Here is a 12912-nt window from a genome sequence, read left to right as displayed (position 1 = left end):
CTTTTGCGAATTAATTGAGAGATAAAATTTTGATTGCAAGCATTTAATTGAAAGCTATCAAGAAAAGATACCATTTTAGTCAATTTGGATAAAGTTGTTTCTTTTCCATTTCTCTTCTGTGTGACAACAATGTTTACGGTCTGGATTTAGCTAGGAAGGACATTGATTTAAGCTTTAGGAAACCAATAAATGCTAACCAAAATGGCAGCTAATATTGTTTCAGCTACCATTGTACTGATTGTTTGCAACCAAGGGCCAAGATTGGCTTTCAAATGTGGGAGGAGGGGGGCTTTGATTTCCGCCATTTTAAAGAACATAGAGATTCTCAAAATTACCTCTTGATATAATAGGTATGACTTCAACAATTCTTTGGGGTCTCAAGAACTTTAGCCCCTTTGTCACCTTGGCCTTTGTTTGCAAAAATGACTTATGGTATCCCAAAAAAATCTATGCACCCTTTTTTTAAGTAACAATTACAACTATAACACCTACTTGTCTCGCATCTGTTTCCCTGAAAACCAGCAGCACAAGAGCATTGGAAGCTTGACGCAGAATTTGTGCAAGTCCCTTGGTTCAAACAAGGGCTGCTATGACAGTAGTTATTCTCTGAAAAAAAAACATTTCTAACTAAAAAAGCTTGCTGTAAAATATTGGATATCTGAAATTTAAATATTGTTAAAAATTGTTGAATAGCTTTTTCAGAATGGATTCAAGTTAAACTTTCGCTTAGGATTCTAGACTCAGCTATTGCTTCAACGTTCGTTGTAACAAACGCCATCCAACAATGCAACTGACATTTGCATGAAAAGATAAAGTGACCCATGCCTCTAAACTATACCTAGTACAAAATTGTAAACCTTAGCTAACCAAGCAGAGGCTAAAATGCTGTAGACGCCGTTTACAAACTTCTTGACAATAAAAAACGTTGGAAAATGCGAAAAAATCGTTGTTCAAAGTTAGATGAAACGAACTTGATAATGAAGAAGCTTTTTAGGATGATAATTTGAGAATGTGACAAGGCAAGGATAAATGAATAAGAAACTCCATTTACCCGCACAGGTACTTCCTTGCCATTGTGTTGGGCAAGAGCAGTGATAAGAATTCAGTTGGTCCGTACATGTACCACCGTTGCGACATGGCGCACTTCCGCATTCGTCAATATCTGAAATAAGTAAATTCACCAAAACATGCCCTTTAAAATTGTAAGCTATTTATTCACCAATAATAATGTCATTCTAATATCTTTTCTAACCTGTACTCTTAAATGAATCAAATTTGAACAATTTTGTTCAATTATTATAAAAGTTATCATTTTTGTTGTCGACCCTGAGTACTCCCGTTTTTTATTTCTACAAATGTAACAGCTTATTTTGTAAAAAGGCTAGCCAGTTGCCAGTTACAAAAATCCTATGCAAAGGAGAGACTTGCAATTGCAGTTTCAGCTGGAATTCAAGATAAAAAGTTTCTATTATGATCTTTATTACTTTTGAAAACACGGATAGAACTTGGGGAATCCTAAACATTTAAGCTAATTCAAATATGCAAGCTAAATAATACCTTAAAAATAAGTCGAGTGATTGTAAACTTAGATATATTTTAATTAAAATGAGATGATTTATTTGGTTTTCCTAAAATGTGTTTCTCAAGGTCTTTTCAAAAATTTGTTTTTGGTTAAGCTATCTGTTGTGAAATCCAGTTTAAAGAACAATATTGAAACTGATGGGAAACAAATGCCAGTTCCTTTTTTCGTTTTTTATGTTCAATATGCGGAGAGAGAAGCCCAAGTGCCTAAATTTTTTTGCATTTTGGTGGCTGATTGTCGAAACCTGAAAGTCGAAGGAGAGTTTGCTATTAATATGCACTCCAAGGAGTTCTCTTCAGAGTTGTTTGTGAAATCAGCATTACCCTCGAACCTTAGCAAGTGACTAAAATGCATTTATCTGCATTTATTATCAAGGAAAACAATTCTAAGACTAAGTTATAGTCATTTTCAAGCTTGCTGGTTGTATTATGTAGGTTCTTATCACAAGGTGTTGATAAATTTAGAAAGCCAAGGTGTTGGTAAAAGGTTCCAAGCTTAAGTGATTTGTTGCTTTAAAGAAGAACGTCATCTGTAAGCAACATTGTGCAAAATTAGATTACTTGTCCAGCATTCTGTTCCTGTGTATCCTGGTTGGCAAACGCATGAATATCCATTCGTTTTTTCTATACAGATACCACCGTTTTTGCAAGGAGAGCTTTGACATTCCATAATTTCTGAAAAAATATTTTGCAAGGAGGAAATAAAAAAGTCATACGTTTGTTAGCAAATTTATACCTCGCCAGAAGTTACAACTTGAGGATTTATAAAAGTTAGTGTCTACTCAGTGGAAGGTTGTCGGTAGGGATGCTAGGTGGCAAGGCATGAGCAAGCAAGAATGTGTCTTTCAAAGTCATTCATTCTTCTGCAATATACGAAAGAATGTGTATACATTTTTATTAAGACTTTAAGAACCCAGTGCCAAGGATAGGTATTTTCAAAAACTAAGCAAATAGAAAATATACGGTTATATTGTGAAAATACTTTTGATTTATACAAAGACTTGTTTGAAATCTACAAATCAACTGGTAGATAATAAGCCAACTTCTACAATTTCGTATCCAGTTCACAGCTAAGAGGAAATAAGATGAAACGTGATGCGGAATAACAGGTCTTCTATTACACATTTAAACCTGAAATTAGGACTTCATAACTTTTCTGAAAACGGCAAATCCCCACTAATTAGAACTCAAAGTCGAAAAGAGTCCGCTACTTCCAACCACAAAAACCAGTGTAGTGAATAACTAATGATAATGAGTAAAACCAAATAACCACACCTCAATTGTTACCGGTACACCTTGAATAAGACATATTCATCAAAACTTTATGCATTTTTAATAGAAAATTGAGTCATGTCTTTTAGGCACGATACCTGATTCACAATGTTTTCCTTGGAATCCAGATTTACAAGTACATTCGAAGCTATTCAGCTTGTCAACGCAGGTCCCGCCATTAAAGCAGGGAAGACTGGCACATTCGTTGATTTCTGTTGGAAGTAAATGAAGATTTTAAATGCTAGCTTCTATATATTCATGATGCAACTGACATGCAAAATTTGAGAACTGGCAATAGCAATTTGCAGTTAATTGGTTGCTTGTAAGGCCCTAGACGCACCGAACAAGATTTCAGGAAGAACTTCTGACACTCTTAATCTCATTGTTCATAGAGAAAAGAGAGTATACCTGTTAGTAAACAAATGCTGAATTTCCATTGCGCCCACCCGCCATTTAACCAAATTCACTAATCCCTCAAAGGTTCAGTTGTCTTGCCCCAGAGCAGGACGAGCTCGGTAAAACGAAAATGATTAGCAATTAACGCATTTCTCTGGGGCTATACAAAACCCAAAGTCAAATCGTTCTTTGATTTAAACAACATTTCATTAGCCTAATAGCAAACAACTACTTCACATACGAACTGCAGCGCGCTCGAATTTCCAAGCGGAAATCGGATTATCTTTGTCAAACTTGAAAAAGGGTTCTCGATTCTCCACTTTGACAAAGATAATGAGTTTTAAGTCAGAAATTAGTGTGTCTAGGGCCTAAGACCTGTATTTGTAAAAATCAGCTCGCGAATAAAGATATCACTTTTTCAAAACTTCAAACAATCTCCTATAGCCCACCGCACACAGCAGACTTTTTTTTGAAAGACGAAGATTTTTGTTTTCGACTTATCCGCACACGACAGCTTTTGGTCTTTGAAAGACAAAGGTTTTTGTCTTAACAGATTGAAGCACAGACAGAAAATTGCTTATGTTTAGTTTTCGATGACGGTCTTTGAAAGACAAAAATCTTTGTTTTTGACAAGCGCATACGGCAGATTTCTGTCTTTGGAATGCTAAAGACAACAATCTTTGTCTTTCAAAGACAAAAGTCTGCCATGTGTGCTGGGCTTATGTGATGAGATCGATAATTATCAAAATCTTCTATAAATGACGATTAAAACAATTTAGCTTTTAGATAAAACTAGATGTACTAGCCTTGTTCACAAGCAGTGCCTGTATATCCAGATACACATGTACATTTGTAGCTCTCTTCGGTATTCGTGCATCTCCCCTTGTTCAGACATGGGTCACTTTCGCATTTATCTTCATCTACAGAGAAAGATTTCACTTTTGATTTTAATATTAGATATATGAAATTTCTAGCTGCAAACTTTCTAGCAATTAGATATTTAAAAGAAAAATTTTCTACTTTGTTTGAAAAGTATTTAAAAAGAAAGATTTTACACCACTCATATTTCCATAAAATCTTTTCACAATATCTAAACACACGACTATCATTATTAAGTATTTCATGCTATCAAAAGCCAGACGTATATTTTTCTAATTTTGTATGCAGGGGCGGATCTAAGCAACAATGATTGGGGGGGGGGGTGTTAGACACTAATTTTGGTGCCACACCTTTCAGGTCACTGGTAAATTATGGAAACGCCCATTTTTAAAATTCCATTTTAACTTTAAGGTTAAGATGATAAAAAGTAGTGGCGTAGCCAGGTTTGGAAGATTGGAGGGGCAAAGAGGAGAAAATTGTTCCTGACCACAAACTTAAGAATCTAGGAAAACACCCCATTTTGCAAAAGCATTTGGAAAAGCTATGGCTTTTTACGTGGCAAATTTTGCTTTATACAACGTCATATCTGGCTTTTTGTGACTGACCCCATTCTACAACTGCCTATTTCCTTGACAATTCATCTAACGCTTACATTCTGAATTCTGTAGGGCGAGGAAGCACTACGTGTAAAAGCTGATTCTCCACAGTTTTAATCAAATATCTAAAAATAACAAGCCAGACGTATATTTCTCTAATTTTGTATGGTAGTTACTCTTGAGTATTGACAAAAACTGACAAAAATTTCATTTAAACATTTTCATTTGTCATCATGTAGGCATTGACTTGGATGAAAATTTGTGAGGTATGTCAACCGCTATACCATCAATTTAAGAAGCAATGCCGGTGACCATTTCAGAAAAAAAACAAAAATTAAAAATTTTTCCTCAGAAATCCTTTTAAGCCCAGCTATCCATTTAAGAATTTCTAGCAAGACAACTTTACTTATGCAGTAAAATATTTCTGATGTTGGGAAAGCTTGCAGCTTGTCGCAATGTAAGCCCGTTTGCTTTTTATCACAATGAATGCATTCGTAGTAAGGATGGTGACAGGTTTCCCTGCAGAGGACGTTACTTGCACACGGATGAAGCTTCTGGCATGTCTCTCCAACCTGGGAAAAGATTAGATTTATCAGTATGCAAATGTCCGCAATCTCTTTTTCTTTATGAACATGCAACATTTGTGAGAATTCCACTTAGTTTTACATACTTACTTCAATATCTATTTTCCATATGATTTAGTTCCTATCGGCAAAATTGCATGGATTAAACATCTAACTCACCTCTGTCTGGTTGTAATCTGTTGACTTGTAAACCCAGCCAGGTCTTTGAACAAGACTACTTCCATTTTCACCAGCAATCTTACTGTTCAGTTCACAAATGGCTGTGACATTCTGTATATTGTATGATTTGCATTTAAGATGCTTTACACATTCCAACGTGCAGTCTGCATCATGGATACCTTGTATTGTTGCCAACAGGCTTCCTTGTAGGGACCAATCAACTTGGAATATCGTGAAATCTGCATGCACCAGGCAAGGGAGGCGAAGAATCAGCCCATTACAATCGTTCCATAGATTTGCAAGCATCCATAATCTGGAATAGATTATTTTTCTTATAAATCAAAATATTTCATATCGTTGAGTTTAATTTTATATTAAAATTGGACCTTATTTTTCCCTTTTCTTTGAAATCTATTGATTTTTGTTTCTTAACATTAAGTTAATATCTATGGTCAAATGTCTCTTTTCTCGCTTTGATAAACTAAGGTGCCTAACCTAAATGAAGCCACAAAAATTTGTTGAGTATTAAAAAAAGGTCATTCTCAAATGCTATGAGCGTTTGAGATTCTCTCAATCTATGGTTGTCCATTATTTTCACGTTTTTTGTTTGCGTATCTACAATGCCTGCCAAAAGTCTTGGAACACTGATGTCATTTTCTAAATCAAGTCAAAATCAATCATCCACCTTCCCCACGGAACATTGTTGGTTTACTATAAAACAGGTTTGGATTATAGGAAACACTTCTTTTATTATATTTCTCTAAATTATCAAGATTCTTTTAGAGGGGAGGGGGGGGGAAGTAATAATTTTTATTTCGGAAAAGAAATGAAAGATGTAGAATGCAGTGCAAAATACTGGTTGTTCTAAGTACTTTTGGCAGGCATTGTATGTTGCTCCAGGTAAGGCAGGTGCCTTGTGTGCCACTTTAAGGAAGGAGGCTACAGTAATCGTAGAAGCGTGGGCTACAAAGGCTTTATTCCCCCCCCCCCCAAAAAAAGAAATTCCAAAATTTTCTTAAGGCCATATCAAAATCATCTTGCTCTTGGTTTTTAGCATGTCTAGTCTTTTCAAAACAGTTCTGCCCCTCCCCCTTCAATCTATATTATGCTCCCTGGTCCTTGGAAAGTTACACAGTAGGTATTTTAGTACCAGACGTACATTTTAATGGTTAGGGTTTGTGGGATAAAAAAGCAAATCACCTATGCTCAATTAAAACACTATTTTATTATTGTCAGCTGCATTAACGCTGCTATATTACAGTTTTTTTTAAATCTATAGGATATTAGCATGAACTTTCATGTCACTGCTTATGGTTTGAAAGCCCTTGAGACCATTTTGATCATAAATGAATAGTGTAAATCAGCGTGTCAATCGAAGAAGTGAAATGTTGAAGTAGAAAAGCGCCTGAGACGGAAAAAGCAAGTGGTTGATAAGAACCCAAGAAATGCTGGGTTAACAGACAAGGTGGGGAGGGAAAATGTTATGAAGGTAACATTCGACCATTTTAACAGAGAAATCGATTAAAGATTTACTAGTTCGATTACGTATACATGCATTCAGTCATACATAATTATCAAATAACCCATTCTTACCACTTTCATCTTGTAGGGTTTAGATTTTTAACTTTATATTTTCTAATGCTGAATTCATGCCTCGACTGGGTAACAATACCCTAAGAACTTATCAATTTCACTGCTCAGTATGGAGATGACTGTGTCATTCTAAATATGCTAGCCATTGCAATTTTTTTAGCCAGCTGTGATAGATTATTTGGCAAGTTGAAAACAATGCCTTCATTATAGAAAGATTCAACGGGGCAAGGAAGAATCTGTGATCTTGTTTTGCTCAGTGCAGACAGAGACGAAGCTGAAAAATCTGACTTCCAACGCATCATAGACCAGGCCATGGAAACAAATGCAAGAAACGTGCAGTTGTTTTTTTAATCTTTTTTATGATTTTAAAGCCTTTGGCCTTCTAATTTCATTTGAAAAAAGAAATGAGTATGCCCTATATTTTAATCGGAATACCTCTAATATATTTCCAGAAATTATTATGCGCTACATATATTTTTATTCACCATTTAAAGAGCTCATGGTTCCCGTTCATTATGTCGATATGGCTTTGCTAGATCCTACAATCTTATTTTTTTCCATAAATCACTTTGGAATCAATTGTAGTCCAATTTTTTGTTATGGAAACCAGAATTGTGGCAATGATTCAGAGATTCGGATTAATAAGAAACAGGTCGATTAACCAAGTTTTGAAATTTGGAGTGTTGAATAATCAAAATTATTGGTTTGAGAGATCCTTGAAGAGGGGCGAATTATCAGTGCTTACAATAGGTACTTTTCCCCTAGATACTCCATTGCTTTTTTGTTTTATCAATTGTACTTTTGCATATATTAGTCTTGTCACCCTATAAATATAGTCAAAAGTGGTGAAGGTTGGAAATGAAGATATTGTAACATGACAGAGAATCATGAACTCATTTAAATCGTGAATTTTGACAATGATTAACTTATTAAGCAATCATTACAAATAAATTATTAAATGTAAGAGACGTACCGTAACAACGATGAAAGCCCATGGAAAACACCAAGTTTGGGGTTGCTATTCTCCAAATGATGTCTGTCCAGCATATTTTCATTTGCTTGAACGTAAATAGAGATTGTTGATGGAAATCTTATACTTAAAGTACAAGACTTTACTTCTAATGCTCCTCCCTCGCCTCATATTAGCCAAAACTCTGAAAGTATTAATTTATAACGAGCTTCCACTATCCAATAAGCCCCCATCCTGGCATATCAATCTCATTTCTTGAGTCCATGACAAACACCGTTTCGAAGAGAAAATGAAAAACGAAGCTTTTTTCGTATAAACTTGCTAGTTGAATGGTGACATCACTTGCTGTAGAGAATGGAAAGGAGGACTGAGAGGTTAGATCCTACCCTCCAATAAAATCCTTTGCTTTTTTTCGTCTTGCATTTATGTGGCAAACGAGCCAGCCCAGTTAGGTGAGATCCCACTTGGGTGGGGGTGAATTTCTTTCATATAAACGCTGAAAGGTGGCCTAAAGCTGGAATGTTGAACGATTCTTTCCATATACAATGAAATGAAATGGTAGGTTCATATATACATGGCATTAAATTGCTTCTCACTTGTCAGGAAATAGGCTGGAAGGTGGGACGAAATTGTCCATTTATAGCAGGAAAGATGGATAGAATGTGCATGTAAACATTTGATGATTTCGTCCCACCTGCCACATCATGGGCTGCCAGGTGGGATACATTTGCTTATAAAAGAAAACCCTAAGTTCCCTTTAGCCGCCTTGAAAGTTCTTTGAACTCTTTGAAAACTCAATTTTGAATAAGCCGCAATTTGTGGATTGGGTGTTGAGATATATACCAACAGATAACTGATAGCTATTTTGTCTTTTGTATTTCATCGCCACTTTTTATTGAAAATCGTTAGTACTATTGTCTTTGTTGCAGGAACAAGATACGAATCGTAGCCTATCGTATTTTTTGTCCGACACTCATCAGAGATTAAACTTCGGATAATGACTGAAGACAGGAAAAAAGTTCCTGGTTTTACAAATCAGTGACTGCTTAGCCTGTGTTAAAGAACCCTAGCATGAGAGAAGAGGTATTGATCACAGGCCACAACTCTTTCTGTCATACATCCTGCGTTCTAAAATAGACTCTTACATCAGAATCCGCAAAAGGTGCTTCCAACAGAAAACCTTCTATTTGCTGCATTTAAAATATTTAAAGCTAATCGATTATACTAAATAAAATTAAAAGCACTTCTAGAAGGAATATGGGTAGGAGGGTATTTACCCCCTCTCCCTATTTTTGTCAAAACATGTTTTGCATATTTTTTCTAGAAATTCATTCTAAGACGGTAGGAAGCGGTAGATCATATTTCAAACTAAGGACAATTTATCGGGTACACTGAAACGAGAGAAAAGAGCGGGGTCTCACTGGTCACGTCTTTTGAATTTCCATTCTGCAGTACCTGGCGCCGCCCATTGTCCTCCCAACTTTTTGGACTACCACATTTTTTATACTTTTAAGTCACCCCCTTCAAGACACCTTCTTTTCCATGTTCCGTGAATCCTGCTTTAAGAATGACCATTCCAAGAAAGAAACCTGGCCTCTCATTTTCAAATTATGCAGTAAATACAGTCTTTCAAAGTAAATACAGTATGTGGAAACTTTCTACACCATGATTTAAGTTTTTACGAGAAAGGAAACGAAATTGTTAGAGGACAAAGGTGTCAGGTCGCGGGACACTGTTGTTTTGTTGATGCTCGTGGATGGGGTGAATCTACCAAAGCAACTGAAGTAAGATTTGGTAGGACAGAGAATCGCAGCGAATCATCTTTTAATAGTAAAAATATTTTTTGTCATTGTTCAAATCTTGAAATTCGATTTTATAAGTACATTTTAACATCATTTTTATTGATCAGCCCACGAAAAGAATCCGTTTGCACTGAAGCGGGAACAAAAGAAGTGAACATCTGTTTGTGCTGTTTGGCCGAGGGAAAGCACAGAGACATCTGTCTGTGGAAGCCCAGGTTTACGAAAAGTAAATATTGCTGAAAGCCAATTGTATAAGAAGGATACAGACCTGCAGCATTGCTGCTCTGTAGGGTAAAAATTCCAACAGAAAAAGGTCATAGACATCAGGAAGTCAATCGTGGGCTACGTCCACACATTTGGACAAAATTGCTCAACCTACCATAAACTGATAAAGGATAGGAAATGGAAAATAAAGTTGTCTTTTCCCCATTATGAGCCGAAGCACCAGCGACTAAAAGACTAAAAGCCGGTGACTAAAAGAATCAAAAAATCAAATAGCTTAAAAGATGCCCTTAGGTGGGAGAAATTTTCATAATGCTTGAAGAACAAATAGAAACTGTCAGAGTTAAACCGAAAAGCAAATTTTTATATAGAGAAACAAAATGATAAAAAGAAAATAACTCTCTAGTAGCAAGGTTTCACCAAGCAAGGTGAGACTCACACATTGACCCAGCCACCCCCCTCTTCCTCCAAAGATGCAAATGAAGCATGAAGAATCACGTCAAAAGAGACAATAACGAATAGTAGACAAATATGGATCAATCAAAGGACAAATATCCCTAGTGAACTAAACTCTGATTAAATTTCTTTCAAACAATCAAAACAGCTTAATTTTTGTTTGAAAAGGCTCCTTCAATTCCGTTCTCATTTAACTTGTGCCTGAGATTTTCTTTTGAATTAAACAACTCTAAAAATAAACAAGTATCAAATAATTCTAGAATTTAAGTAAATACCATCATTAAGCATGCCTGCATCTGTCCTCTTCTCCTGTTTTCTTAAACAACCCATGATCACCGCCTTATAAAAAACAAGCTTATTGCATATCAAACCATATCCATAGCAATTATCATGAAACAAATTGAAGCCAGGTGACAAGATGAATCTTGCCAACGGGTTCTTTGCAAAAGCAAACAATAGTGGGTTCCTCTTTCTTTAGTTCATTACATTCGTCGTGAATAGTGCTCTTCGCATCATCAATCGAATCAAATGTATTTATGGTAAGTTTTTTATGCAGGTATTACATTTGATGCAGTTCCATCTATTGATTTATAATTAATATCATGATTCATTTTTGGGTGTTTTGTCAGATTTGACCTGTTTTCAAATGATTAAATAGATCATAGGTATTATGCAATCAATACAGAAGTAAATGAATGAATGATGTTGCCGAAGTCCATCAAGATTGGACCATTGACCTCCTCTTATAAGCATGTCTATAAGCTTGCTTCATTTCGCCTTGCCATATTATGGTTTTTGTCATCCATTCTTCTCTCTCTCTCTCCCTCTCTTTCTTTCTCCTTCCGTCCCCCCTTCAATGGAAGAAAGTACCAAGCTGTCACCTCTCCTCTTCCAATGGCCATATTCTCTGAATTTTCTTTTTCGAACTTCACGCGACACCCTATGATTTATGGTTACTCCTACTTGTTCTATTACCCACTCATTTGTTCCTCTCTCTGTCCATCTAACTCTCATTATTTTTCTCCACAGGCACATCTCAAAGGAATTGATCATTATCTGTCTTACTTATTTATGGTTCACGTTTCACAACCATACAAAACTATGCTCCACACCATCATAGTTTAGTCTTATTTTGAGACGAATGCTCAATTCTCCTGACTCCCGCATTCCTGCCATTTTGTCTGCAACAGTTCAGGGAATGAGAAATTCTACTCTTTATGATCCCCTGAGTTTCACCTTTTTTCACTTCCTCAATCCTTTCACCATCGATCTCCAACTCTCCACCTCCGTGCACTGTCATTGCAAATGGATTTATTGATGTAGAGGTCCACTTCTTTGCTAACGTTCATCATTTCCTCGCCCATCTCCTTGCATTCCTTTCTAGACCTGGATCGTCGTGTCGTCCGCATATTTGAGGTTCCAGACGTTTCTTCCTGCAAAAACTTGCCAGAACTATCTTTGAGTCTTTCTAGGACTTCTCTCATGATTTTCTCCCGAATGGTGTAATAGTGCTAGTTTGGATTTCGTTTGTTTTACAACTTGTAACCTTAGTTATTTAACACCTTTTGTACATTCGATTGTTTATAATTCCTTTTATTATCTAATTGCACCTTTAGGCTCATTAATTATTTCATTTGGGATTTTTGTATCTTCATTCAATTTATCTAATTAATCTTGGGAGTAGTATCTTTTGTAATTACTATTATTTCGTAAATACCTAGCTATATAGTACGGACAATAATAATTAACCGAAAACTTGAAATTTAGATTCCATGCATCATTTTCTACATTATATCAAAAAATAGTTTTGCGTGTCAGCGCAAGGAAGTTTATTCTGTTTTCCGCAAACCCGTATGCCTTGAACTTATCGAGTTGAGAAATCTTCAACTTTTTTTGCCTTCCGTACGGAAAATGTCTTGGCAATGGCCGACTTTGAAAGAAAACTTTGTGAAGAGATACAAAAATACCCCCACATGTATGATTCCTTACTAGAGGAGCCTCGGTCTGGAACCCAGGGTAAGGAATCGGCAGAAATATTTAATTATTGGACAGGAGCAAGAAAAATGGCTATTTATACAGGAATCATTGACATCAAACGCGACTGGTTGACAATAACGGCACAATCCCCCCAAACGGTTCGCAAAGTATTTGTAGGTAGAACATACCAGCATGTTTTGCTGTTCCTTTTAATTTTTTTCTCCGTACAAGTAGAAGGGCAAGAGGAACATTCCTCGACGGCATGTCTGGAAACTATGAACTGAAAAAGCTTATGGCATATTGTTTCAAGCTTCCCGCTTCTGTCCGGATATGCAAGATGAAAAGGCATATGCTTCAAAGCTTACTCTTGTGCAGAATTTAGCGTAAGCTAATAAGTTCAGAACTATGAACCCAATTTGAAATAC

The 12912-nt window shown here is 36.1% G+C and overlaps 2 protein-coding genes across 3 annotated transcripts in view; both read right to left on the bottom strand.

The window, feature by feature from the left end:
• LOC135682061 (uncharacterized) overlaps nucleotides 1-12912 on the bottom strand; it is a 50651-nt gene that overhangs the window by 27310 nt on the left and 10429 nt on the right. The window contains exons 15-19 of the mRNA XM_089112903.1: nucleotides 4056-4374; nucleotides 2952-3065; nucleotides 2143-2256; nucleotides 1052-1162; nucleotides 493-606 (exon numbers count right to left, since the gene is read on the bottom strand). Coding sequence (XP_088969029.1) covers nucleotides 493-606; nucleotides 1052-1162; nucleotides 2143-2256; nucleotides 2952-3065; nucleotides 4056-4374 — 772 coding nt within the window. The remainder of the gene's footprint in view (nucleotides 1-492; nucleotides 607-1051; nucleotides 1163-2142; nucleotides 2257-2951; nucleotides 3066-4055; nucleotides 4375-12912) is intronic.
• Nucleotides 4266-10955, bottom strand: LOC148958191 (uncharacterized). 2 transcript variants are annotated; one of them, XM_089113112.1, is made up of 4 exons: nucleotides 10786-10955; nucleotides 8034-8118; nucleotides 5468-5780; nucleotides 4266-5296 (listed from the first exon to the last, which is right to left on the bottom strand). In XM_089113112.1, exons 1-4 carry the CDS (start codon nucleotides 10838-10840, stop codon nucleotides 5003-5005), a joined length of 747 nt encoding a protein of 248 aa, XP_088969238.1. In that variant the 5' UTR covers nucleotides 10841-10955; the 3' UTR covers nucleotides 4266-5002. The 2 variants fall into 2 exon arrangements, with proteins under 2 accessions (XP_088969238.1, XP_088969239.1); XM_089113113.1 differs by lacking the exon at nucleotides 8034-8118 and having other exon boundaries at nucleotides 10786-10881.

This window comes from Rhopilema esculentum, chromosome 16 (genome assembly GCF_057945365.1).
Source record: "Rhopilema esculentum isolate cy_ngs chromosome 16, ASM5794536v1, whole genome shotgun sequence".
NCBI classification, from domain to species: domain Eukaryota; kingdom Metazoa; phylum Cnidaria; class Scyphozoa; order Rhizostomeae; family Rhizostomatidae; genus Rhopilema; species Rhopilema esculentum.
This window is presented reverse-complemented; position numbering and strand designations above follow the sequence as displayed.

What these genes read in the sequence shown, in the direction of transcription:
- LOC148958191 (XM_089113112.1), bottom strand. Translation starts at nt 10,840, where the DNA reads ATGGGTTGTTTAAGAAAACAGGAGAAGAGGACAGATGCAGGCATGCTT. An exon ending in TGCAGGCATGCTTAATGATG is followed by an intron (nt 8,119 to 10,785) that starts GTATTTACTTAA and finishes TTTACGTTCAAG; the next exon opens with CAAATGAAAATATGCTGGAC. An exon ending in CAGATTACAACCAGACAGAG is followed by an intron (nt 5,297 to 5,467) that starts GTGAGTTAGATG and finishes ATCTTTTCCCAG; the next exon opens with GTTGGAGAGACATGCCAGAA.